Source organism: Lagenorhynchus albirostris, chromosome 15 (genome assembly GCF_949774975.1).
Source record: "Lagenorhynchus albirostris chromosome 15, mLagAlb1.1, whole genome shotgun sequence".
NCBI lineage: Eukaryota > Metazoa > Chordata > Mammalia > Artiodactyla > Delphinidae > Lagenorhynchus > Lagenorhynchus albirostris.
The window spans coordinates 48,801,151-48,828,981 of NC_083109.1; the positions used below are offsets into that span (position 1 = coordinate 48,801,151).

The window sequence follows — 27,831 nt, forward strand, 5'->3', positions numbered from 1 at the left end:
AATGCTCGTTATGCTTTACAGACATATATTTCTAGGGGCCTTGGAAAATTCACTATTAAACCTCGGTGCCCAGGAAGGAAGAGTTGCTCAAAGTGCAGTAAATAAGTCTGTGATTCTTAACCTTTTTGTTTTCTCAATCATGGACCCATTTTAAAATACGATGGAACACACTACTCTCCCTTTGAGAAAACACATGTGCCCACTTTGGGGGGTTTTATGGACCCAGAAAAGTCCGTCCATGGCTGCTATTTTTAAATTGCTGTAGTAAATGGACGAGCTCTTGGCTCAGATGGGTGCAGGTGTGATGCCCCAGTTCTTAATATTAGTTATCCTTATAAGTGACGTGCTGGGGGCAAACCAGAGTTCATCATTATTTGTAAGCCAAAACAATGAACAAGAAAATCGTTGGTACATGAGCGGGAAGGAGGTCATCACGTTCTTGTTTATCGTAGGTCTCTACCTTGATAACAAGGCATCATCAGCCTGGAAGAGGGTGGATCTCCCCCGGGGATAGGCCCTGACTCTTTGAGGGAAGGGGGGTGGGGAGCTCCTCCTCCCATGACGTCACTGTGTCTGCGCATGACGTCAGGAGTGTCCACCCACCCGGCCTCGCACTCACCACTCCGGCCTCGGGGTTGCGCTTGCGCCCGTTGCTGAAGGTGGAGGCCAGGGTGGAGGAGCAGCTCTCATCGTACAGGGCGGTCCTGCCATCGTTGATGGCCGAGTTGATGGAGATGGTCCACATGCTCGAGGCGTAGCCGTCGCAGTTGCAGTCGTCGTAGCTGCCGCCGTCCCCTGAGGCCCACACGTAGATGCTGCCTTTGCCCCCTCGGCCCTGGGGTGGGGGGCGACAGGGAGAGATGCGCGGGCTGCAGGGGGTCCCGCCGGGGCTGGGGTCGGGGTCCGGGTGGGGACCTGGGCTTCTTCAGCAGCTGAGAGCAAGGACTGGCTTCCTTTCTATCTGCCCTTGAAAACCACTATCCTTCTGGCCGGGCACCGTGAGAATTTTTCTTTTCAGGAAGGATTCAATAGAAAAGTCATCCGAATTTACAATTTAAGCTGGGGATAACAACGTGAGAAAAACTGGAAGAATCTCCTTAAAACTGACAAATGAACTGCTTTTAAACATAGTACATTCTCATGGTAAAAAGTCAAAGTATATGGAAAGGAAAATGAAAAAAAAATACGCCTGCATGTAATTCTTATATATTCTTTCAGGCATTTTTCAGCAAAAATGCAAATGTACTTGTATATTTATATCAATACTTAGCCAAATAAGATATAAAAGATATTTATAGCTTCTATTTTATATATTATATATATTTTATACAAGTTTACATATATGTAGATATTGTAAGTATAAAATACACATTTTACTTACAGATTATATATATGTTGGGGTATGTGTGTGTGTGTGTGTGTGTGTGTGTATATATATATATATATAAAATACACTTTTTTTTTACTCAGTTGGATCATACTAGAATTCTTTTAAGCAAAATATTATATATTGTACCTGTGTAAGGGAACACCAAATATATAAATATAAGAAGAAAGTCTAATATGATCAAGTAAAACATACAGCAAAAATAATTTTAAACATGATGTGCACAGTGATTACTGCCATATGCTAATTAGTTATAACCAGCAAGCTTAGTTGTAGGTACCTACAGTTTGCATTGCTTTTCTGTTTAAACCACTTTCTTAGTGCTTCTGTTTTTCTTTTCCTGTTCTCTGTCTTCTAGGAGAATTCTCTCTGCCTCCACAACCTGGAGTGGCCATTCCTTCCGGCTTCCTATCTTCTGACCCCAGGGGCAGGAGGGCCGGGCTACCCTGCTTTGACCCGCAGGCTGGGTGGGCGGTGATGAGGGCAGGGATGCCGTGTGGCAGGTGAGCAGTAGGTGTCCAGCCTGGCCAGGACTCTGGGTAACCCTCTAGGGCGAGGACAAAAGTAGAAATCATGGCAGAGAAAGTCTGTCCCTGCGCGGCCACCAGCGGTCCTCGGTCCTAACTCAGTGGTTTAAGGGCGGCGACGCCAGAGGAGAGAGGATGATTGGGTCACCGCCAAAGTCTCTCTGCCTCCTGACAATGAGAAGTGACATTCTGATTGCTTCTAACAGGACTTGGAGTTAATTAGCCTGTGGCTGACTGAGTCAATACATCAACAAAGGTTGATTCAGCCACTAGCTGAGAACTGTCTTCAGCACCTTGATATATCTGTCCTGGAAAACTCTATCCAAACGAGCAACTGCTCTCAGAAACCAGGACACAGAGGGAAACAAACGTATCATCCTGACAGCTGGTGCAGGGGATCACCCTCTCAAGCAGACTCAGATTTGGGCTCAGTGTCAGGAAATGGCACCCCGGAAAGTGAAACAGACATGAATCAGGGTAAATGGGTGAGGCTGCCACCTGAGGAAACTTCCTCTGAACCAGCCCACAGGTGGGCTGCTAGTGAGACAAGCAACCTCCACTAAAAGGAAACCAGTGCTAAAAGCGTTCTCAGTTTGGTGTAGGGAGATGGATCGTGACTCTGACTTGTCCGGCTTTCTCTGTATTCATGCCCCCTTTACTGTATGATTTGCAGTGCTGCCCATCAAGAGGAGAGGTCCGTTTCCCACTGCTTGAATCAGGGCTGGCCTCCTCTCTTGCTTCGGCAAACAGGATGTGGTGGGAAGTGGTGCTGTGTCGGTTCCAAGCATTGGTTTCAAGGAGACCTACCCACTTCCGCTCTCCCTCAGAGCACCATGGGAACCAACCTGAGTTAGCCGGCTGGTTGATGACCGACAGTCCAGTCAGGTTCACTGTCACAGCCAACAGCTGCCAGACAGGGGAGGCTACCTCAGACCAGAAAGTCTGTAGCTCACCCCGCAGCTGACCACAGATGCATGAGTGAGGCCACCTGAGATTAGCCAAGGATGGCCCAGGTCGGCAGACCTGTAGACCCATGATCAGACTTAAATGGTTGTTATTTTAAACTACTGAGTTTTGGGGAAGTTGTTATGCGGCTTTGCTCACTGATACACAGAGAATAACTATCAGCATGTTTCTGAAGAGTGAGCAGCAAACATTAGTTTTGTTTTGGATGTAAGACTTGCCCACAAGAATACTTTGATTGCTAGGAATATTAAACATCATTTTCCTAAGATGTGTGTGTGTGTGTGTGTGTGTGTGTGTGTGTGTGTGTGTTTACATGAGGCAGTAATAATTATATTCTTGCTTCTAATGATTGGGTATCAGCACCAAATAGTCCCTGGCTTCTGGGGAAGATGGGCCACTGAGGAGCAGACCCTGGTCCTGAGGGCAGGTGAGTGGGGAGGGGCATCTATAAGAGGCTGAGAGCCAGCTGTGGGATGGGCCCGTTATCAGCATGCCACACTTTCCTGTTGAAATGACACCCCAAGATCCACTTCTGCCCCCCAGCTTCACCTGAACAGCAGCTGGGCTGAAACCAAGATAGAACAACTGCGACCCGCATTCAAGCAATCATCCACTGGCGGGTATGACAGATGATAATCACAGCAAGCACTTCTGCAGCACTTACTGTGTGCCAGGGACCGCTCTGAGCACTTTACACAGTAACTCACTGCATCCTCACAGCAATCCTGTGCAGCAGCACAATTCACACCAGCCACACGAAGGATAAAATACTTAGGTAGAAATTCAACAAACTAAAAAAAAAAAATAGGACTTTGAAATTCTGTGGAGGGACACAGGTGGAAAGACACACCAACACTGTCATGTTCTTGGATAGAAAGGCAGCATCACAGAGATGTCAGTTTTCCCCAAGTTAACTTACAAATTTAACTTGATCCCGAGAGGTACACTGCATTGATCAAGATACTGCCATGCTGGGCAGTTCAACAGAGGGAATTTTATCCAGGGAGCAAGTGGTAAAGAAGAGCAAAACCCCAAACGGGGTGTGGAAGGGTCACCCACAGATGAGGGGGTAGATGGCCCAAAGCTTGCACTGCGCAGGGGTGGGCTTCCTGCTGGGGGTCTCCCGCCCTTACTCTGTAACGCATGCTCAGTGGAGACTGGTGGGCACACTTGCCCTCCATGTTATTCTGGTTGACAATGGAATTGCCTTCTCTGCCTCTCCTGCCACTCCTGCTTTTTTTTTTTTTTTTTGTCAAGTGTATTTATATGTGGTGCAATTCCACTTTGAATTCTGTCTTTGTATTAGTCTTCTGGAGTATAGTGGGATTAATGTCTCTCAAAAGTTTTCACAAAAAGAGAATTTTTCACCAAGGCACTATTGGCGGTATTTAACCACCAATGTTGTCAACCAGAGGTGATTTTGTGCCCCAGGGGGCATTTGGCACCGCTGGAGACATTTTTGGTGGTCACAGCCAGCATCTATTGGGTAGATGTGTGTGGTGTATGTACTATTAGCATCCAGTGGGTGGAGGCCAGGGATGCTACTAAACTTTCATAATGCATAGGGCAGCCCTCTGCCTCCTGTCCCCACCAGCTACCAACTAAGAATTATCTGGCCCAAGTGTCAACAGTGATGAGGCTGAGTCTTTGCTCTAACATATTGGCAAAGGGCAGTGAGTTGGAACTTGCCGATTTTAAAAGCATAGCCTAAAGCAGCCTTTCACAGACTCACATTTCTTAAAAGTTCTTGCCGATTTTGTATTTTGCTTATAATATAAAATAATGGCACAAACTGCTTACCATTGGCTATAGTAAAGTTCCAGCTTGAGGCTGGTGCGGTGACTCTGTGTACCCTCAGCACATCACCTGTCCCAGGAGGTGAAGATCCCACTTTGAGAGACTTGGGGCTAAAGTGAGTCGGTCCCTTCATCCTCCCCAGTGCCTAGTGACCCGGACTAATGAGCCCCCTCCCCAGGCCCTGGCCCAGTGGTGGTATCTGCCTGCAGACACTGGTGAGGACAGCCTGATAAAGTTTGTATTTCCTAAACACTCGATTACACTCATTTTTATTTTCCAGTCACCTCGACATCTTAATACAACACTGACATACTTTAAAAAAGTCATTATATTTTTATAATGAAAACCATATTCATTGTGGAAGAACTGGAATCTAGAGCATGAAGAAGAAAATAAAAATCCCATGTGATCGCCCATGAACAGAAAATCACTGGTGATATGTTGTGTATTCCTGCCAGTTATATATATAAATGCAAAGTATAAGAACAGGTTTAAGAATGAAATTGGGAGTGAAGTAAGTCAGAAAGAAAAAGACAAATACCATATGCTAACACATATATATGGAATTTAAGAAAAAAAATGTCATGAAGAACCTAGGGGTAAGGCAGGAATAAAGATGCAGACCTCCTAGAGAACGGACTTGAGGTTATGGGGAGGGGGAAGGGTGAGCTGTGACAGGGCAAGAGAGAGTCATGGACATATACACACTAACAAACGTAGTAAAGTAGATAGCTAGTGGGAAGTAGCCGCATGGCACAGGGATATTGGCTTGGAGCTTTGTGACAGCCTGGAGGGGTGGGATAGGGAGGGTGGGAGGGAGGGAGACACAAGAGGGAAGACATATGGGAACATATGTTTATGTATGACTGATTCAGTTTGTTATAAAGCAGAAACTAACACACCATTGTAAAGCAATTATGCCCCAATAAAGATGTTAAAAAAAAAAAAAGAATGAAATTGGGAGCATAAAGTATATCCACCTTTGTGGCCCTGCTTACAATGTATTTCTCACTTACCATTACATTATTAACATTTCCTCACATAATTAAATATTACTCTACGTTATATGTTTTTATTAGTCTTCTTAAATAGCCATTCCATAATTTATTTACTCTTTTTCTTAGACGTACGTGGAAGGCTGTTTCTAGGTTTTAAAGTGCTGAAATGAACATTATTTTATATATGTCTTTGTATTCCTGTTTATTTCTTCAAGCAGAGTTTTTAAAATAGGGAATTTTGGGTGAAAAGGAATGAATGAAGATTCTTTATCCATAGTGCCATATGATTGCTCTTTATACGGCTTATTAATAATTTATATCTTCACCAGCAGTGCACAAGAACTCCACATCCAGCCTATCTGGGTCAAGATTTAGAATCATTAAAAAAATAGTTTTTCCAGCTTGGTGGAAAAAATTGGTACCTCATTGTTTTGAGTTATATATTTTTTTCCACTATGAGCTTATCTTTTTATACCTTTACTGCTCATTAGTATTCTTGCTTTATGAATACCTTAGGAAAGCACCAAGCCCCCAAAGATAATGTCCTGTACCTATTTTTTCTTTCATGATATCCTTTTTATTGATTTGTTAGAGCTCTTTCTATATTAAAGACCTTAACCAAGTTTTTGTCATCTATATTGCATATATATATTTACCCACTTTTTTTTCTTTTGTATTTTGCATTTTGACTTGCAGAAAAATTTCCACTTTATTACTTATGTCTATTATTTTTTACAAATATATATTTAAATACCATATTAAACTATGCATTGATTTACAAGCACTGCTTTTCTGTACTCACAGTTCATGGAACAATTTTATTCAACCTATTCACAAACACATTTGACATTTGTGTGTTTGTCCTCACAAGATCACTGGTCACCCAGCAGTTTTTCTGGGCTCATTGTAGTAGCTATTGGTGCTGATTGTCAAATATTCCTAGCTGCCCACTGTCTAGGCCCATGATAATGCCCCCTTGTGCTTGGGTGGGGTCTTATAAGCTGTGTTAATCAGTGAGTTGTGAGTGGGAGTGACAGATACATGGTATCATTCCTCAGCTGAACCATTTACCGGTCAGTGCCAGCTATGCAGAGCTCTTTCTTTCCCTCTGCACAGTGAGTAGCAATGTTCCAGGTGTCGGCTCTGATCCCCAGGAGACTGTGGTGAGCAGAGCCTTCTACTGACCATGATGGCTGAGCAGCTGATTGAGAAATAAATCTTTGTGCTTTCAAGCCCCTGAGCTTTGGGGGCTGTTTGTTACTGCAGCACAATGTAGCCTCTCCTGACTGATAAAGTTCATCACATTTGGTTCCATTTAGTTTATATAGAGATAACATTAAAAAAAGATACAGCATTAAAAAAACCTCTCTCTTTTTAATATAGTCCCTGAAATATATATATTCAGGGAATATAGTATAGTCCCAGAAAATTTTATCCCAAGCCAAAAGTAGCCATTTGTATAATATTAGGACAGTTGCTGTTTTCACTTTTCTCTAAATGTATATTCTGACTCTTGACAACTTAACCACCTACTGAATTGCTTTTTGCTTTTTTTTTCTTTTTTAGTGTGAATAAAAACCTTTTAATTTGAAACACGTTAAGCGTCACGAAAAGTAGAGTGAATGGTATAATGAATCTCCCTGTATCCATTGACCAGCTTTAACAATGACCAGAGTTGTAGAAATTTTGGAAGGTTTTATCAGTAATACTTATTACTCTTTTTTGGGGGGTAAATATTTCCTCTTTTACGTGTAGAAAGTCCCTCTCTGGCACAGTATCAGTGACTGCATTATATTTCTGTGTAGCTGTTTTATGTTTTCATTCTTTATCCCCTTCTTTTCTGTACTTGGAATGTTGGGGGTAGCAGTGAAGTCACACAGAGCCTTAAACAAGGGTGACAGATGAGTGGACCCCTCCTGGGAGCGGGGGCTCACTCTCAGAGAACTGCTGCTCACGCCTACAGGGAGCTCACTCTCAGAGAACTGCTGGTCACGCCTACAGGGAGAAGCAGTGGGTCCCAATTTATGCCCCTTCAAAAACAGATGCTGAGACCAGGACTTGGGGGGCGATCTCAGGAGACACAAGTGAGCATGAGGGGTGGGGGGAGGGAGAAGGGCCAACCAAGTGTGAGCTGATGAGGAGCCTCCCCCCAGCCTCTGGAGACCCCTGAGAACCTGCCCCCAGGACAGCGCGCCGTCGGCCGTCCCACAGTCCGGGCTGCGCGGCCTGGGACTAGGAGCGCCTCCCGTGGGGTCGGCAGGTCTTCAGGCAGAGGCGCAGGGAAAGGCGGCTGGTGACGCGCAGGAAGCCGCCCCCGGGCCAGGGGACTGCAGCGTCTGCCTCGCACCCCCGTGGGTTCCACGGAATTCAGCAGGAGTGGGTGGGGTGTCAGATCCCCAAGAAAGCCGAATGGAGGGTGGCACTACGTAGCCTCTGCTTAAATCCTTCACTTGAGCCCGTGTTTCCCCACACCTGCAGTTGCCCCTGACTTGTCCTGCCGTGTATCCACCTTGGAGGTAAGGCTCCCGTGCCATCCTGTCTCTTTCTAGCAGGATCCAAACACGCCGTGATGAACCTTTCTGATGTCACAGGGGCTGTTGAAGGCTTAAGTCCACATCAGTCCCTCAACCTGGTGGTTGGGTTTCTCCCTGGGCGCAGATGGGTCGCCACCATCAAGAAGGCTTAAAGGTGAGTGACAACCGCCTCGGTTGGCCCGGGATTGGGTAGTTCCCGGGAAGTGGGGCTCCCAGCGCAAAACCTCGGAAAGTCCCGAGCAACCAGGATGGTTGGCCGCCCCACCTGGGGCTGGCCAACGCTTAGGAAGGGTCACCAGAAACCCGCCAGCTTTTCCTCCCGCTTCTCCTTCTCAGAGATGAAAGGAGGGACTGTAACTGAGAAAGGCATCTCAGAGGCCGAACCGCAGATTCCAAGCAGCGGCATCCCCTGTGCAGTTGGGAAGCTTCGTTTGGTTTCAGAGCATCAATCAGGGCTCCTGGAAGAGTCCTGAGAGCTTCTTGGCAGGGGGCATCGTTGCCGCCAGAGGCCCCGGCACTTGTGCCACTGTGTCAGGCCCACTGCTCTGATTAAATTTCAGCAGGGCACCAGGCTCCTCCTCGCGCGTCCTGATTAATCACTGTCTCCTTGGGCAGCCTCCCCCACCCTGCCCCCCTTCCTGGATGGTGGCTTTTGAGCCAGTCTTGCAAATGACCCCTAGTACAATATATTCCAGCTCCAAGATCTGGGATCTGTGTTTGAGCCCTTTGCAACCTCCCATCCCCCGCCCAGGAAATAAACTATCAATGCTCTGTCTCATCCGTGCCTGTGCCTCAGAGGATTTTCTGTTCCCTTGTCTTTAAATATTCCTAAGATGTTCCCTCTGGTAGCAACCCTGAGATGTGATTAATCAGAGGTTGGGGTGGAGTCATCAGAGCCAGCCGAAAACGTGCCAGAGCTGCCCTGGGTGCATTTCCTTAAGATGTGGAAAGAAGTTCATGAGTCAGTCATCACTCTCAAGACCCTCTAGTGGTCTCTGAATTCCTCTTCTGGTTGTCAGAGTGATGTATGCCCTGGGTGCATTTCCTTAAGATGTGGAAAGAAGTTCATGAGTCAGTCATCACTCTCAAGACCCTCTAGTGGTCTCTGAATTCCTCTTCTGGTTGTCAGAGTGATGTATGCCCTGGGTGCATTTCCTTAAGATGTGGAAAGAAGTTCATGAGTCAGTCATCACTCTCAAGACCCTCTAGTGGTCTCTGAATTCCTCTTCTGGTTGTCAGAGTGATGTATGCCCTGGGTGCATTTCCTTAAGATGTGGAAAGAAGTTCATGAGTCAGTCATCACTCTCAAGACCCTCTAGTGGTCTCTGAATTCCTCTTCTGGTTGTCAGAGTGATGTAAGATGCCGTATCCCATACCAGCTGGGCTTTGCTCTCCATCAGTCTCTCTGTAAGGGCTACATCCTTTTCTGACCAGCAAACACATCGCCATATTGGTCCTTTATTACCCAGAGAGAGATGACTCCAAGTTCAGATTAGGCTTTGCCCAAATTGCACTTGGAGATTGTGGTAGATGGTAGTGGGTGTCGCCCGTATTCCTTCGAGCTTGTGGCTTCTTGTGCGCTGGGGGTTTCCAGATGTCAGCACAGGCGTCTCTTCGTGTAAGGGATTTCTCCCCAGAGGCTGAAGGCTGCCCTGCACACCTCCCTCCCGGCTGAAAGTGCTGGGACATTTACACCCCTTGGGAACAACCTGAACCACTGACTTTTCCGCCAGCTCCCGTGCCGCCGGCTGGGATAACTTCAGTGTGTGTGCTGCATGGTTTCCCAGTTTCCCCGTGGGATTAAGCTCCAGTTGACGGTAGTAGCTGACTTGATAACAAATCCTTTAATAGCCCCTTTCTTCCCTGTTGTACCTCCCCACTCACTCCCTTTACCTCCCAAATCAACTACCTGAACTCAACCCTCACCTCAGGGTCTACTTCTGCAGGATCCTGAACTAAGTCAGTTCCAAGATATATCATAATTCAGGGGTCTCTGTCTGTCATCTACTCCCATATGTAATGTGAAGAATGTCTTAACTGTAAATTCAACACATAGACTATAAAGAGGAAAAAATTGAAATAAACAAATGGGGAAAAGGTTTCCTTCTTCTCTTACTTCATGCCAGCTGCTTGCTGTCTCTGTTAAGTATTTATTGAGAAAATTTAGGAGATGCAAACTCAAATCCCTAAGGAGCCCGGTAGGTGATGTTTATGTGAGAAGCAGATGTCATCCGATAGGGAGTGGTGGGGTCCGTGGCAGATGGTACATCCCTGGAAAGTTCTCTTATCCTCTGTTTCCTCTTCCTCTCCCCTTTTATCATTACAGTGTTGGTCAAACAAAACCTATCTGCAAGATGCTAAAATTCAAAGGCAAGCGTAAGAATTTCTTTAGTGTAACAGGTAATTATCTGACTCCTTTGTTCAGGTGGAGATCACCTTTCAGGGGTACATTTTCCTTTAGACCTGACCAGTCAGCTGAAATAACTGAGAGGAAGTCTTTTTTGCTCATGTATAATACCCCATTGCTCACACAATTCTATAACACTGTCCAAAAAAATTTCACCTTGAAATAAGGAAAGAATCCTTCCTACAGCTTGGGGAAAAGTCAAATGAGAAACTATTTTTCACCATACTCCACTTTGTAAAATATTTACGTGCTGTCAGCTGAAGATAAGTCATAACAAATTATTCTCCTAAGTTCTGGCGTACTTGGCATGCTTTGCAGAACAATCATACTTGAAAGAGCCTTTTTAGTTGCAGCAGGGGACGCTAGGGATGGAAAGAGAGAAGTACCCTGCCTTGAAATGTGATGGAGCCGTTCAGAAGCTCATGGAGAGTGACAGGACTCGCCCGGGGATGTACTGCACTGAGCCCATCTGCACTATCAACTCTGACAGAGGCCAGATGTCACCTACTCTCTGACTCTCTTTTGGCCTCAGGTGTCAAAAAATGCTTCTCAGTGAAAATCCGTGTCTGATGGGGAAGGGAGGCATCTGCCAGGTGTTCCCCTGGGTAATGTGCTGTCACTGTCACCTGGTTCCGGGCCTGGATGTGCAATCGTCTCTCTCCAGCCACACCGTGAACAATGCAATAAGGAAATAGCTGTCTGTATGTCAGAAGTCTCACCCTATAAACTCCTAAGGGTCTGGGCATTGAAATGGGGCAGCAGCACTACCTCCTGCCCCTCCCCCGCCATCCTATTGGCGACCCCCCCCCCCCCGTAAACTGCACTGTGCCATTCCAATGCCAGGGATCTTTGTGGCTGTCTCAGACGGGCTGAGGGCAGGGACAGGGCATCGCATCAACCTGATGGAAAGTCCAATCCTGGGAAAAGACTAAGACAAAGTGACTGAGTGCCCCGAGGAGACGGTGCCGTGGCACCAATGGCCAGTAATTCAGCCCCTCACAGGGGCCTGCAAACACACACCAGCCTGGTGATTCAAGTCCCCAGACTTCCAGCTGAGGCCCAGCAATTGTGGAGCAGGGACAGGCTATCCCCACCGTTCCCATCTGAATTCTTGGACCACAGAGTCCACAAGCCCTAGTGAAACACTGTGCATTATGCCTCAAAGTTTTGGGGTGGCTGGTTAAGAGTCCCTAACGACCCAGGCAAACACCAGCCGTTTGTGGGGCCTCCCAGGGCCAGCACTTACATGTCTATCTCACACCTCACAGCGACCCCAGGAGAAATGCACCGTTATCACCATTTTACAGGCAGGAAAACGGAGGCGCAGTGAGGTCAGGTCACTGCGGATAGACACTCAGCCCCTGAAGAGCGGACCTGGGACCTGAACCCAGGGAGACTCTGGCCTGGCTGTGGTTTGCAGGGGGACTCTGCCCTGGGATCACAGAGGCCACCTCCTGCCGCTCCCCACGGGCCGCTCCCCCGCACAGTGACCCGCGGCTCCCGGCTGCCTCCCTCTGAGGTGCTGCTTTGGTCCCTGCTCCTTGGCACTGCCCATTCCCGGACTGACCCCGGGGATGGGCAGCCACGAAAACGCGCGCTGACTCCCCCACGGGAACATCTGGACGCAGCTCCCCTGCTGTGCTCTGAAGACACCCAGTTTGCGCGGAGACCCCGCTCCCAGGGCTGCTCCCAGCCACGTCTGCACGGTGGGGTGCTAGTGCAGCTCCCTGTGGGACCCTCCTTCCCCGCTCCCTTCGCAGGGGCCAGGATAGCGTCGCCCTCCGGAGGGCCCCCGCCCCCTTGCCTTTGTCCTTCGCAGGCGCTCCCTCCAATAAGTCTGGACCTCTAACCCAATTTGGGGTCCATTTCTCGAAGGACCTGAGCTAAGGCACAGGGTAACAGCCCCACCTCCACCGCAGCCCTGCCCCTCGCTGTGCTCAACCGGCACCAGCGATCCGCCCCTCCCCCACTCTTCACCCCTCCCCCTCCCCCACCCCCACCCCGTACCCCTCCTCCCCGGGTGTGGCTCAGGGCTTCCTGGCGCAGGAACGACCTTACCTTGTTCACGCCGTCCGCCATCGCCTGGAGTGTGAGCTCCCGGGGCCCGTCCACCGTCTTCCCGTTGTCGGTGGGGCCCCAACTGGCGCTGTAAATGTCTATCAGCTGAGGCATGTGGCTGATGGAGGAGGCCTCGATAATGTCCGTCATGAAGGGCTGGTCCAGCATCCGGATCCCTGTGGACAGTGAGGGCCGGGGAGCTCTGGGTGCCGGTCCCCGGTTCACAGGAGGCAAGGTGGGGTAGGGGGCTGGGGTCCTGGGCGTGGTTGGAGGTCTGCCTTCCTGGTGCCCTGGGCTCAGCCGGGCGATCCTGAATCCAGCCTCGCGCTGTGTGTGTGATCAGAGGATCAGGCAGGTGCACTGACCGATCCACTCCATCCTTTTGGACCCCACCCACTCCTTTCCTTATGCAACTATTTGAAGACAATTTTATCCCCCTCGCAAAAGTTGCTAGAATTCCTAATGTGGTCTGTTTCTGATGGGAAGCTTGGCTTCCAGGGACTGGGGGGGTGATGGGGGACACGTTTCAGAGGAGAAATAAATCTACTGGGCATGACAGTGTGGGGAGGAGATTGCTCTTAGATATTTAAGGAACAATTCTAGAGGGCAGGGGGCAGGGGCAGAGGGAGGGGCAGGACAGTGCAAGGGGGAGGGGCAGGGAAGGAACTCTCAGTTGCATCGTAGCTGAGAAGGGGCTTTGGCTAGGGGGACAGAAATGTTGAAGGGGTCATTCTAAAATATATTTGCAGTGGGGTGCAGGATACACCCCCTCCTCCTTCTCCCCTAGGCCACCTTCGTAAAGTGTGTGCTTCTATGATGCCTTGTAGGAGTGACTTCTCGCTGGGAAGTTTTCTCTGATTGTGTGACTGTGTGTACAGGGACTCAGGAGGAGCCCAGGCCTGTGGCACCCACGGTTCACATCACCCTTGGGCTGTCTAGGAAAAGCCTGTCCAGGGTTCACTCAGCAGCAGCCAACGGGAAGGGCATTTGTTCCTTCATCATTACCCTCTAAACATTGCTGTTTGGGGCCAAGATTGTTCTCTGCTTGATACGCTATTTCGTAGCAAGGGACCTAGAGTGCTGCTGAAGCTGACCTAAGTCTTTCCATCCACGGGAGTTTTGAAACGAAGGGCTGGTCTGTACATAGTCGGAGGCTGGCTTCTGACCCTTCTTACTTGTCCCTGGTGGTCAAAGGACATTATTATACAAGCATCACCTAATGTGGTGTGCACACCAACTTAAGGAAGGAAGATTGATATACATTGGTTACCTATGTACCTGTCACCACTTTCAAAAATCTACAGACAGGGACTTCCCTGGTGGCACAGTGGTTAAGAATCCGCCTGCCAATGCAGGGGACACGGGTTCGAGCCCTGGTCTGGGAAGATCCCACATGCCACGGAGCAACTAAGCCCACGCACCACAACTACTGAAGCCTGCGCGCCCAGAGCCTGTGCTCCGCAACAAGAGAAGCCATTGCAGTGAGAAGCCCACACACTGCAACAGAGAGTAGCCCCCACTCACCAAGAGAAAGCCTGTGCCCAGCAACGAAGACCCAACGCAGCCAAAAATAAATTAAAAAAAAAAAAAAGGCCCCAAATCTACAGACAGTTCATGTGGATGAGAACTAACTGCTTATTGTTGAATAAAGTTATAGGACTGCCTTCGCATCTTGATTTTCCTTTTCTAGTTGCAGGTAATAGGCTTGTATATCTTAAAGCAGTTCCCAATTATAGGGTCATTTGCAGAGCATTTCCTAAATACTGTGCCTGGGCCGCTTCTCCCCGGTCCCTGGAGTTTCTGAATATTTGCACGGGGCCTAAGCAGGTATTGGTCTAAGGTGGTTTTGAAGTGCAACCTGACGTGAGAATGGCTGTTTAGGTAATTGGGACATTGGGGGTATAAAGTTAATGCTTTTACATGCATGTTTTGTTAATTCTGAGATAAACATTTTTCCAGAAAAAAATATAAAGCAGGAAGATTCAGGCTCTTACAGGGCCCATGAAATTGACAGAAAATTGTCTTTTCTCTTTCCTCCTCCCACGTCTCATGGCCCCTCCCTTGCACTTGCACTGCAATGTTCCCCAGAGTTCACCCTCCTCCTGTCTAACCTATGATCTCAGTAGGCCTTTCGCCTGAAGTCTTTGTGGGTCCAGCTCTGCAGGTCCTCTGTTAGCACTGCACTGGCAGCCTCCTCTGTTAGCACTGCACTGTCAGCCTTCTCTTACAATTGTTGATTTGTGTGTTTCATTTACCACCAGACAGCAAGGTCTTTGCGTACAGGGCATGTGTCTATTCTGTGTACTTCTATGTCCCTGGGCATCAGCATGGCGCTTGGAATTTATCTTAAGCTTGATATTCACCAATTATTTGGTGAATAAATGCATGATATAATTACCTAATTTAGTTGAGTTTCTCCCTAGCAGGGATAACAGGTCCAGACTTTCCATCCTCTACTCATAAATCAGGTCACCGTTTTTGCCAACAAGTCTAATTATTAGTTAATATCCTTTCTCCTGGAGAAAGCTCCTACAGCGTAAGCATAGCCTTTGGTTTCAACTTTCCAGAAGCTAAGTTTTATGGTTCATTTCGTCAGGGATAGGAAATCTAAAACTCCACATTTCACTTTTGGCCCACGTATATTTTGTTCATTTAGAAAGTCTGTTTAACAAAGGTGGCCGACAGCTTACAGAGTAAACTGAAGAGCACAGCTTCTTCTCACAAGTCGTGTCCACTTTGTGGACTGGAAATGTCGCAGAGAGGCTGGTATTCACTCGTCTGCAAGGAGGAAACTCAGATGGTCTTGAACTCATCCAGTGCCCGGATGACCAGCACTGAATAGCCTGCCTCCATTGAAAAGAGGGAGGAGTTCAACTCTGGCCAAAGTGCACCCGGACCGTCCCACGTGCCAAACAGTGGCGACTTTGCATTTTGTCACCAGCTGGTGCCCTTTGCCCTCTCTCTTTGCAGGTCCTGTCTCTCTGCCTCTCTCCCTCTTCATCCCGCCCTCGCTCCCTTTGTGCCGCCCAGAACATCAGAGCTGTTGTGTATTAATCTCCGGACTGTTCAGCATCGAGGGAGGCAGGGGCGGCCACGGGCTGGGAGCAGGGCTCTCATTCACATTCAGGGCCCAGGCCCCCAGCATTCTTTGAATCTCATTAAGCTGGAGGGAATGAGGCATGCATGAATTGAATGAGATACAGTATTAATTTTTGCAGGCAACTGCCCCATTAGCGGCCAAGACCCAGGCTCAGGGTGACCCAAGGGTTTTTAGGGAGGGACTCTGTCCCTGGATGGTCTAGGGGGGTGGGGAGGGGGAGAGAGCGAGAAAGATGGGGAAGGCAAGAGAGTGAGAGTGAGAGGCAGGAGGAGAGTGGGAAGCCCAGGGAGCCAGGACTCGGCATCCTCACGTTTGCACAATGCTCTGCTGGCTGCGGCGAGGTGATGGCAGGAGAGCCTGCACGTCAAGCATTTCTGTCCCCTGCCCTTCCGCCAGCCTGAGCACTGCATTCATGACCAGCAGTGAATCTGTGAGTCCCTCCTGCCTTTTAGAACCTGAGCCTCACGCCTGCTGCATGGCTTGCTTGCAGCCCTGGGCTCTAGGGGCTGCACAGCCCAGGGGTTTGAGCTAAATCCTCTGCCTCTCCTCCTGCTACAAAAGGTGAGCTTGTACGGACACCAGGAAGTGCTACGTCCGTCCGCACACCTCAGTGTCGATCATCGCCACTTTTGTGTTCACTAGTGTTCATCTGCAGGCTAGGGAGCCGACGCATGCTGGTCTAGGTCTTAAGGATCTGGAAACATGTTAATCATTGTGCCAACAAGCGATTTTTACTGATTTGTTTAAAAACTCAGATAAAATACGTACAAACTCACTGGACTATTAGGAGTTTTATTGGCCAAATATGTGGAAGCAATTCATCGCTGGTAGAGAAATTTCAGGGTATTTTGATAATGGTCTACAGTGCGGTTTTCAAACTCCTTTTAGAATCTTTGCTCAAAGGAGCACTCGTTAGCAGATGCATAAGTCTATCTGCTCTGCCTTCAGAGGAAGGAAGGTAAGGCCAATGCCACCTGGCCTGGCCCCAGCCTGGGGCTGCTCTGAGGGGCTCTGCAGACGCCCAGGGGTGATGCTGTAGGACCTGCCCTCAAGTCACTTGCTGTGCCCCGGCAACCGGCAATCATGATCGGATATTGTCGTGTTTGTTTGCTCCTTGTCTAGGTCTCCCTTTAGACTCCAAGCTGTGTGAGGGCAGGTGTCTTGTCTGCTGGCTCACTGCTGCATCCCTGCCCCCCAGCAGGACCGGCACATGGTGGGCACCCAGCTGCAACTCCTGAGTCCTGGAAGGGGCTGAAGGCAAGAGATAGCATCTCCCAAAAGGCGTGATGCATTTCGAGCCTTTTTCATACTCTCAGAGGTATAAATCTGACAAACTTGCAAGAAACATCATTTGAAGGGTTCATTATTTATATTGGTTGTCCATTTATTTGGTTTTGTGAATTTTGAATAATACACTGTCAATTTCGATTTTTTGTCTCAGTCCCTTTTGGCTAAAGATGCCAAACACTGATTTAAAAATTAAAACTAAGAAAAGAATTAGGTTGTCTTAAAGAGTTACTTTAATAAAGTCATGTTTAAAATAAAAAATGGAAATTAACCTTTCTCTTCAAAACATATAAATAAGTGGATAAGGAAATGTAAGTAATTAAACTTTCAAAAAAGTTTTGAAGTTATTAAAGCTTTGAGACAGCACCAAGACTTTGGGACAGCCCGGATGTACCGGTCCGCGTGTTACAGAGCATTTACTCTTTGGGAGCCAGACTAATTGGAATCTTCCTCTCTCCTTGCCATGTGTTAGCTAGAAGAAGTGGCAACAGCTGTGCTCATGGAAACAGGCAACAGAAGTCAAAGAGAGAGCTCATCTTAAGGAAGAAGTTTCTAGAGTTACCCATGTCCAAAGGCAGAACAGACTTTGTTGTGAGGGAGTGAGTTTCCCGTCACTGGAGGCGTGCTGTTCCAGGCTGGGTCCAGGCTACATCAGGAGAGCAGGAAAAGAGAAGCTGTTCGGGACTTCCCTGGTGGCACAGTGGTTAAAAATCTGCCTGCCAGGGCAGCGGACACAGTTTCAAGCCCTGGTCCGGGAAGATCCCACGTGCCACAGAGCAACTAAACCCGTGCGCCACGACTACTGAGCCTGCGTGCCACAGCTTCTGAAGCCTGCATGCCCAGAGCCCGTGCTCCGCAATAAGAGAAGCCACCGCAGTGAGAAGCCTGCACACTACAACGGAGTAGCCCCCGCTCACCGCAACTAGAGAGAGCCCACGCACAGCAACGAAGACCCAACGCAACCAAAAATTAATTAATTAATTAATTAAAAAAAAAAAAAAGAGAGAGAAGCTCTTCAAATGTTTTAGTGCAGGGACCCAGGCTGCGCTGGATACTAAATTGTTTTATAATTTACTAGCTCTGTGGCCCCATGTTCAGTTTCGTTCTCTGTAAAAGAGGGATAATAATATATAATAAATATGTTCTCTTTATAAAATATATAATAATGTATGATAAAGCTGTAAAGAGGGTTGAGTTAAGGGTTTTGCATCGTGCCAGACACACTGGAAGAGACAATATGTTATTATTATTATTGCTACTGTTATTGTTGTTATCATCATGCAAGTGTCAGTGGGTGTTCGGACTCAGGGAACTTTAGACCCTCTTTGAGGCCCAAGATTTTGCGATTCTGACAGGAAAATGGAAAAGATGAGCCGCTGGGAATTCACATGCTCTATTTCCAGCAACCAGATGACACACAGTGGATGGATGGCCGTGATGCTCGTTGGCCTGGAGTGGCCTAGGGTGTTGATGCAAAGGGGTCCCCTGCCTGTCTTCACTGCTGATGGACATTCCCAGTGTGCCCTTGCTGGGGAGGGGAAGTGGGTGATGAGAAGGCCCAGGTCTCCTTGGAACTAATTTGAATGGGCTAAAGTAACAAAGGTGAGACAGTGCTGGTAGAAGGGGAGATACCTGGTAGAAATTCCATCAGCTTTGGGTCCTTAGATCTTTATGCCCTTAATCCCTTAACTCCATTCATCCACCGATTCTTTTATTCAGTGATTAATCTCTACTGATTATCATGGGTTTATCCGTAGACGCTTCCTTCTCTTTATTCCTTCCTTGCTTTCTGTCACTCAGCAAATAGAGTTTGAGCATCCTCTGTGCACCAGACCCTGCTGTGGGTGCAAAGGTGAGAGAAAACAGACATGGCTCCTGTCTCTGTGGACACTGTTGTCTGCCTGCGGAGAATGATACTGATCAAAGAACCAGGCACGAGAATTTGTGATAACTGACAGTATTAGTGCTGGGAAGAGAAGATTCAGCATCTTTATCTGTGGATGGGGACTGGCCTGGGCAATGATGTTGGAGGATGCCATGGGGACCCGCTTGCTGCAGGATGAAGAGGTGGTGGCCAGGTGGGCCGTAGGGGGCAGGTGTTCTGGGCAGAGGGAGAGCACATACAAAGGCCCAGGAGAGGAAGGAGCGTGGCTACACTTCCTGACTCACAGTTGCTAGGAAGTTTCCTCTAAATTATATTTACACAGAGACTAACCACATGTGTATGGGAACTTAATATACAATGAAGGTGGTACCACAAATCAAAGGGACGGGATGGATTATTAAATAGATGGTATTGGGGATGTTTGCTCACTATTTGGAGAAAAATAAAACTTGACCCCAGCTGGCATGACATACAGAGGTGGAATCTAGTTGGACTAATGGCCTCATGTGAAAGTTTGGGAGAAGATCCTTGCGCTGATTAAAACTGATCAGGGGCTAATCTGTGGGACATACCAAGAACATGTGCAAATTAACAGGAAAAAGACAGGAACCTCCATGGAAAAATGAGAAAGTGTATGAGTAGAAGAGAAACCCAAAAGGCTCACGGGCCGATGAAGAGATGCTCAATGATTTTTTTCCTTGCTCCCTTCAGAGGACTCATTTTATCATATCGTCTCCACTTTCCTTTCTTTTTCTGGACTGAGATACTGCAGCACCTTAACTTTAGCCTTTTTTTTGAAGACAAGAGACCCGGGATCCAGGGGACAGTTGGGACATCGCCTCCCTACCCTGTGACTGAACACCTTGAGACGAGCAGTGATATGGGTCGGCCACCAGATGGCGCTCCAGACCTCCCCAGCTCAGAAAGCTCGGGAAAGGAAAGATTCTCCGGAGAGTACGGCCCATTTATTAGTAGAATGAGGAAAATCAGCCAACTTTTGAAATTGCCAGCCAGAATGAACAAAATGTTCCCCCCAAATCTGTAAGGTAGAATTCTGCTTCTGTTGCGATTCCTGAGTACCTCTCCAGGGCTTTCTCAGGAAGAATTCCTTTCGCTCCCCTGGGGGAGCCCTGAGTCACTGGATGTCCTGCCGGGCACAGGGTGGGGACTGGACCTTCCTGCCCCTGAGCGCTTAGGACCCGTAAGAGTGGCTACAGAGGAACCAAGCTGGGGTTAAAGGAGCGCAAGAAGGCGGCCCCTTTGCTCAGAGCCTCTGTGGGGCTGGGCCTGCCTCCCCCCGGCTCTGGGCTGGGCTCCTGGATCCTCAGAGCCTTGCCTTGAGACCTGTGAGTTATCGGGGTTCACGGACAGGGGTCGGGTCGTGTCTTTGAGGTACCGGGCTGCATCCGCCCGCCTTTGGCATCAGGGGCGAGTCAGAGGCTGTCACTCTGCCTGGATCTGCCCATCCGAACGAGGGGCTTGCCTGGGGCGTGTCCTCTGCCTTGCGGGTGGAGCTGCAGGCGGGACAGCCCAGGTGCTCGAGGCTGAGGTCCCGACCCCCACCCGACCCCACCCACCGATGAGGGATGGGAGTTGGTGGATAAACTCCCAGCCTCCTCCTCTCGGGGGGCAAGAGCCCCCCAGAGCTCCAGTTAGGGAGCCCCAGCTCATCTACACACCCTCTGTTGGTCTCTCTTCCCACCATCTTTCCCTCTCTTTCCCTCACTGGCTTCCCAGGGTCACCTCCCAAAGAAACTCCTTGCACCCAGATCCTTGCTTCAGGTTTGCTTTTAGGGAATTCAAAGAGAGCAGGAGAATCAGGTACATTTGATAAGCAGCTTAGATGTTTTCAGAGTGCAAATTACAAGAGAGAAAAAGAAGAAGCAGATGGAGAAAAAGACCCCAGCGGACCTTCAATTGCCATGAGCTAATCCCAACTCTTCATTGTTGCAGGCACTTGTTCTGAGGATCCCTTGTTCAAAAATCCAGTTACTTTGGGCATGCAGAAACTTCAAAACTCTTTTGAAGACCGTCATTGTGAATGAGAAATCCACGTTTGACATTTTCAGTTGCCTCCACTCTGCCCTGCGAACAGGGAACCCCCCCCCACTCAGATAGCACCTGGAGTACGAGCCTGGTTTGTAAAATATTAACCAGGTGATATTCTTTCCCCTGAGCTCATAATACCTTCTGACATTCTGATGCCAGCATTTTGGAGGCACACAGAATACAGAGAGATGAAAGCCAAGGGGCAAAGCCGCCCCAGCTACATTTCAGAACCCTCTGGATGTATTCGTTTGAGGAATTCAGCACCCAGCTCAGGCAAACCTCTTAGCAGACAGTGTTGAAAGAGGTTAATGGTGGGTTTGTATAGGTTGCTCTTGCTTTATTTAGGTTCCTGGAAATGCAAGTGTCAGCACAAAGTATGTTTATGGTTCTATTAAATCACCAGGAAAAAAATATCAAGACGGTTGTAAAAAAAAGAAAAGCAAGGTTGGATGACTCAGCCTGAATAAATTAAGAACCAAATTTGATGCAAAACTTGGAATAAGCCAGGAGCCACTCCATTCTCTAGCATCTTGTTGAAAGCTTATGAACCCCTTTCTCTCATTTTCTCTCTCCCTTTCTGTCTCTCTCTATTTTTTTTGGTGGGGGGAGGTGTTGGTTTCTAAATTTCTGGTGACCAGCCACCCTTCTTTCTAAAGGCCCATAAAGAGGAATTTGTTAAATGTTTCCCGTGGAACTTAATAAAAAGGTTCTAGGTAGAATATTTTCCCTTAAAGATGAGAGGCACTGTGCAAACAAACAAACATAAAAAAACCCCACCAAAAACATTTGGAAGAGTTCTGAGTATGTTTACAATAATCTGTACACACCTCCTTATATTCTACCGTCCTTATTTGATTCCTATTAAAATGCTATGGTTACTTGGACAAAATTATAATTCGAAAAGATAGGGAACCCTCTTAACTGTTGGTGGGAATGTAAATTGGTGCAGCCATCATGGAAACAGTATGGACGTTCCTCAGAAAACTAAAAATAGAGTTGCCATATGAACAAGAAATCCCACTCCTGGGCACATATCCAGACAAAACTGGAATTTGAAAAGACATGTGCACCCCTACGTTCATAGCGGCACTATTCACAATAGCCAAGACATGGAAGCAACCTAAATGTCCATCGACAGATGAATGGATAAAGAAGATGTGGCACATATATACAATGGAATACTACTCAGCCATGAAAAGAATGAAATAATGCCATTTGCAGCAACATGGATGGACCTGGAGAGTATTATACTAAGTGAAGTAAGTCAGAAAGAGAGACAAATACCATATGATATCACTTATATGTGGAATCTAAAATATGACACAAATGAACTTATCTAAGAAGTGGAAACAGACTCACAGACATAGAGAACAGACTTGTGGTTGCCAAGGGGGAGGGCAGGTGAGGGAGTGTTGGATTGGGAGTTTGAGATTAGCAGATGCAAACTAGTATATATAGAATAGATAAACAACAAGGTCCTACTGTACAGCACAGGGAACTATATTCAATATCCTGTGATAAACCATAATGGAAAAGAATATGAAAAGGAATATCTATACACACACACACACACACATATGTATAACTGAATTACTTTGCTGTACACCAGAAACTAACACAACATTGTAAATCAACTCTGCTCCAATAAAAAAAAAAGATGTTATGGATACTGACACACAAAGAGTACAGACAGTACAATTCCATTTATATAAAGTTTAAAAACTGGGAATAATTGACATTTGCTGTTAGAAATCAGGGTCGTGACTGTTCTTGTGTGGATGGGCAGTAACTGGGAGGGGACACCAGGGCTTTGGGGTGCTGGTTGTGTTTTGTTTCTTGATGGTTACATGGATGAGGTCAGTTTGTGAAACTTCATTGACCTATGTGCTCATGATCTGTGCACCTTAAAACTTTTTAAAGTTTATTGATCTTGCCATATAGGTTAAGTTAAAAGAATGTTTTTCACTCTTGCTAAGTGTACCAGTCCCCGCTCGCCTGCTCCACTGGGAATCTTTGCCGCGCAGTGGCCAGGCCCGAGACCCGAGTGTGATGCCTCCTGGGATTGTTTGACAGCAACAGCCTACCTGCGACCTTGGAGCCGTAGGCCACTCCGACCCCGCAGATGTTGTTGTTGGCGACTGCAGAAACTTCCCCGGCACATCGGGTCCCATGGCTGCAGAGAACAGTAAAGACAAGCCAGATACAGGGTCAAACGACTTGGAGAAGATCCCTTAAATTCTATCTATGGTTCTTTTCAATGGTTCAGTTAGCCGGGAGCCAACCCAGGCCCCTGGATTTTCCATCTGTGTCTCTCCTTTCGACCCCTTCCAATTCCCAGCTGCCCTTCCTGACCTTGGCTTGTTTCTACCGTGAAGAGTCTTCTCAGAACATTTTCAACCTTGAGAGGTGATCTTTACTTTAAAATTTGAAGTGTCTTACTGCGGAAAACAGTTATAGGCTTTCTGTGAAAAGGAGACAATCTAAAACAGGTTGGTGCTGGTCGAAACAGCTGATTTTTTTTTTTTTTTTTGAAACGCTAGAATTGTGGGCTGGTGTTTATTTTCAAGGCTGGTTCTGTCCACAGGCAGGGAATGAATGCTGCCTGCCAGTTGTGGGAAGAAAGTTATTTACCTTTTTGGATTATAGCCTCCTTGAGGACATACTGAATGCTACAAATCCCCCACCTTGCTCTGGAACCAAATAAACACACACTGGCAACTGTTTGCATTCAATTTCGAGGGGTCCACAGAAACTTTGAGGCCGACCAGATTAAGAATCCCAGGCATCTATTAGATAATCTTTCTGAAGTTTGCCGGCCTTACAATTCCTAGCAAGGCCTTCTCAGGGCTTATGTTCTAGAATGTTCTCTGCAATAGACACTGGAATTTCATTAACTTTTTCCCTTTTGCTCCCTTTTCTGTTACACCAAAGGAATCCAAACAGCTCTCCCCTTGAACTGGGCCGGCCTGGTGGCTGGCTTGGACCCATGGGAGGCAGCGGGAGGATGCCCTCTATCCTCTGGGCCAGGGTCCGTACAGAGGAGCTTGGGCTACAGCTGAGGCCACGCGGGGAGTGCAGCCGGGCAGCCCCCATTGTTCCAACATACCTCAGGTGAGGCCCCTGGAGGCCTGCCTCCCCCAGACCCAGACGAGTTACCCCGTCAGCAGCACATGGAGAGAGACAGGTGCCTACCTAAGTTGCAGGACTGTGAGCTAGTAGATGTTCTCTTTTAAGCCACTAGGTTTCGGGGCGTTTGTTAAACGGCAACGGGGAACTGAACCCCGCATAAGCTTGAGGTCAATCACAATGCCGTGTTTTAACCCCAAACAGCATTCAAGAGGAGGAGTGGTCCAATGTACACATCACTGGAAATGGCCAGCCCCAGCCTGGAAGTCCATCCTAATGGCCCATGAAGCAGCTAAATACGAAGTCGGCTGCAAAAGTGTCAGCTTGGCCTGCAGAGGGACGGTGGTGAGGGCTGGCTTCCCCCTCACTATTCACACGGCGGGTGCAGGAAGGGATGTGGGGAAGGGGACTTATTGGCTGCGTAGCCCAAGAAGTCCTGATTTCTGCAGTGTAGACGCTTTGCCACATTCTCTCAGGGCAAGCAAAGCTCACACCCGCCCTTAAAAAATCACATCGGAGGACTGAAAATATACACACATATTTTCTCTCTATATATGAGCAAAAGGGAATCCTGCCTCCATGAAGGCTACACATCTCACAGACTCAAAATTCCCTTTGGAACAAGAATGAAATCTGTATGTGGTGTCTGAGGAGACCTCGTCGTGACTGCAGAGGTCAGCCCTGTGGTGGAAGCTCTGTGAAGACCCCACGTGCTGACTGAGTAAACCCCTGTCTCCTTGCCTGTAAGTTTTTGGTAGATCTCATGGGAGATTTTTGAGAAGGGACTTAGTTATGGTTTAACTTGATGGGAGAAGCTACCATGGACGTGGATTTCATAGCCCCCATCTTATTCTCAGTGCTGAAGAAAATGGTAAATAAAATTCTGAAAAACAGCATGGAAGTGTACACCCATGTATCTATATAAAGTGAAACATACACATTTTATATTGATTCGTGTGTAGACTTTAAATGTATATATTCAAGTATATAGTTGTACTTATATCTACTTATGTATTTGTAATTATATACTTCTATATTCATATGTATATATACTTACACATTATATATAATCCACATATTAGATATTTAAATATATAAAATACATGCCATATTAAGAGGACATGCATATACTTTATATATACACACATATATATTTAAAAATGGAACTTGTGCGGACACTGATTAAATTTGGCTGGCTCCCTTGCTGTTTGGTTCATGCTGAACAAATATTTGTTTGATTTTTTATTTTTCTTTTCGGTATACGGGCCTCTCACTGCTGTGGCGTCTCCCGTTGCGGAGCACAGGCTCCGGACGTGCAGGCTCAGCGGCCATGGCTCACGGGCCCAGCCGCTCCTCGGCATGTGGGATCTTCCCGGACCGGGGCACGAACCCGCGTCCCCTGCACCGGCAGGCAGACTCTCAACCACTGCGCCACCAGAGAAGCCCCAAATAAATATGTGAAGAAAAGTTTAAAAAGCAGTGCCACCTCTAATTCGAGTGAGCACTAATTTCCTTATTATTTAATAATCAGCCCTGCCAGGCTCTCCTTTCCGAGGCCTTGCCTGGAACAGTCGATGCTTTGACCGACATCTGTGAAGCACACATTATGCTGGTGGAGGGGGGGCCCTGCTCTGAGGAGCGAGGAGGGCCAACAGCACCTGCTGTGGATGCGGCAGTCGTTCCTCACCAGGGACCACAATCAGTGCTTTTCTTGTCGCACCCCATTTACCCCTCGCGGGAGTAGGTACTGCTCCATTTCACAGATGTCAAAGCTGAGTATCCGAGGATCTGGGCCAGGTCTGAGACCCAGGGTCAGCTACTGGACCCCCCATCACCCTCCCACCCAGTGACAGACCTTCTCTGCCCTAAAACTGCTCACGAAAGACTGGAGGACAAAATCGTGCGAACTTCCTTGAGCAGATTAAAGGCACTGAATGCTTCCATATCCTTAATTTTGGCCTTTAAGTGGGGAGATGACTGTCGTGGTCCCTCCAGAGGAACATATGGGAAAAAACACTTCATTGCTAAATTAGGCGACACTAATTATAAGCGGGTAGTGGCTCCCTGTAATTGTTAGTGACACCAGGCCTCTTCGCACCCCTGGGCCTCTGTCGGCTCCGTCGCCACGGCCTTGAGTGCCTTCCCTTCAGTCCTGTTTTCCTGATCATCTCAGAGAACGAGCTTGCTCTTTGAATATCAGGAGAATCCTTTTCCAAGTCCATATTCATCTGGCCCCTTTGCTCTCCCGAGAACATTCAGTAGCTCCCCTTTGTCTCTAGAGTAAAACACGAGTCTGTCAGAAGTGGAAATCGCTGTGGGTGTGGGGAGGAGGGACAAAGCTCGGTGGCTTGATTGGCCTCCTTTTTTTTTTTTTTTTTGAAATTCAGTAAATGTTTATTGATTGGCTGATTGAATAAAACAGTCCAGGTGAGAAGTCTGATTAGCTCACAAAAGAGTGGGATTTGGCAAAAAAGATGTTATCTAACAAAATCTGAGTAAGTTATAATCTTTTCAAACGTCTTCAACGTATTCAGAACAAAAGTAATTTAAAAGATAGATTACTGAACAGTGCTCCACAGGAAGGGCAAGAAGACTGGTTTTTGGTGAAGATCCAACACTTGCGTGGACCCATCGTCTGGCCCCTGGAAGACCTGAACCGCTGACGAGGGTTAGTGAGTACTCTCTGGTTCTACAGAACCAAGCCCGTAAATTTGTGCTTTAACTAATTAATGGTCTCCTTCTGACAAAGGTCACCGGGGGGCAAGTGACAGGAGTCAGGGGTATCATGTTGCCAGAACTGCCTCGATCTACTGTTCCCCTGGGCCTGTGCTCTTGGCAGTGTGATTTTCTAGCTGCTTCATGAAGAGGGGAAGCACAGTTCCCCTACCTTGAGTCTGGCTGGCCTGGTGACTTGCTTTGGACAAAAGAATGTGGTGGAAGGGATGGGCCTGGCCCTCAGGAGGACCACAGCTGCTCTTTCTCCTGAAACTGCCCTGGTGCCACGTGGACAAGCCCAGGCTGGCCCATTGGATGGTGAGAGACTGTAACCCCTCATGCCTGTCACCCAAGCTGACAGCCAGCTGTCCCCCAGACATGTGAGAGAGGACGCCCTAAGCCAGCTAGCCCCCAGCCTCCCTGCCAACCAACCCTGGATGCAGGGACGAGCCAGATCAGCAGAACTGTCCAGCGGACCTACAGACTTGTGAGCGATATCAGTGCTTATTGCTCTAAGCTACTACTTTTGGGATGATTTTTTATGTGGCATTACTTGGCAATAGATAACTGATACTCTGGACAAGCAAGGCTGGAGGGACAATCCCAGGTTAACCTGTGCAGGGTGGGGTTTAAGCCTGGACCCTGATGATGGCTGCCCTGCGGCTTCCCTACAGCCGTGGTGGCTGCTGAGATGTCTAAGAAAACCCTGAGGACCTGCTCTGACTCGGGGAGGGGGCACATCTCCAGAGAGACTGTGCCCCTTCTTCCACATTGCTGACCTTTCACTAGAGTGACTGGCCACCCTTCTTGCCCTTTCCAGCCAAAGCATGCATTTCTATGTGACTCCATTCAGGGAGAGATGGGCGGGGCAGCATGCATACAGCACCTCTCGTTTACTGACACCCACCGTGGGTGGGCACCATGCCGAGAGTGCCGCAGGCTTTGTTTTATTTAATTCTCACAACTATCATTATCCCCATCTTAAAGAAGAGGGA

The 27,831-nt window shown here is 47.8% G+C and overlaps 1 protein-coding gene across 2 annotated transcripts in view; it reads right to left on the minus strand.

Moving 5' to 3' along the window:
- Nucleotides 1-27,831, minus strand: part of PCSK2 (proprotein convertase subtilisin/kexin type 2) — a 213,885-nt gene that overhangs the window by 16,809 nt on the left and 169,245 nt on the right. For both annotated transcript variants that reach the window (XM_060123339.1, XM_060123338.1), the window contains 3 exons: nt 23,080-23,168; nt 12,675-12,850; nt 620-835 (listed from right to left, as the gene is read on the minus strand). In XM_060123339.1, the coding sequence (XP_059979322.1) occupies nt 620-835; nt 12,675-12,850; nt 23,080-23,168 (481 nt within the window). The remainder of the gene's footprint in view (nt 1-619; nt 836-12,674; nt 12,851-23,079; nt 23,169-27,831) is intronic.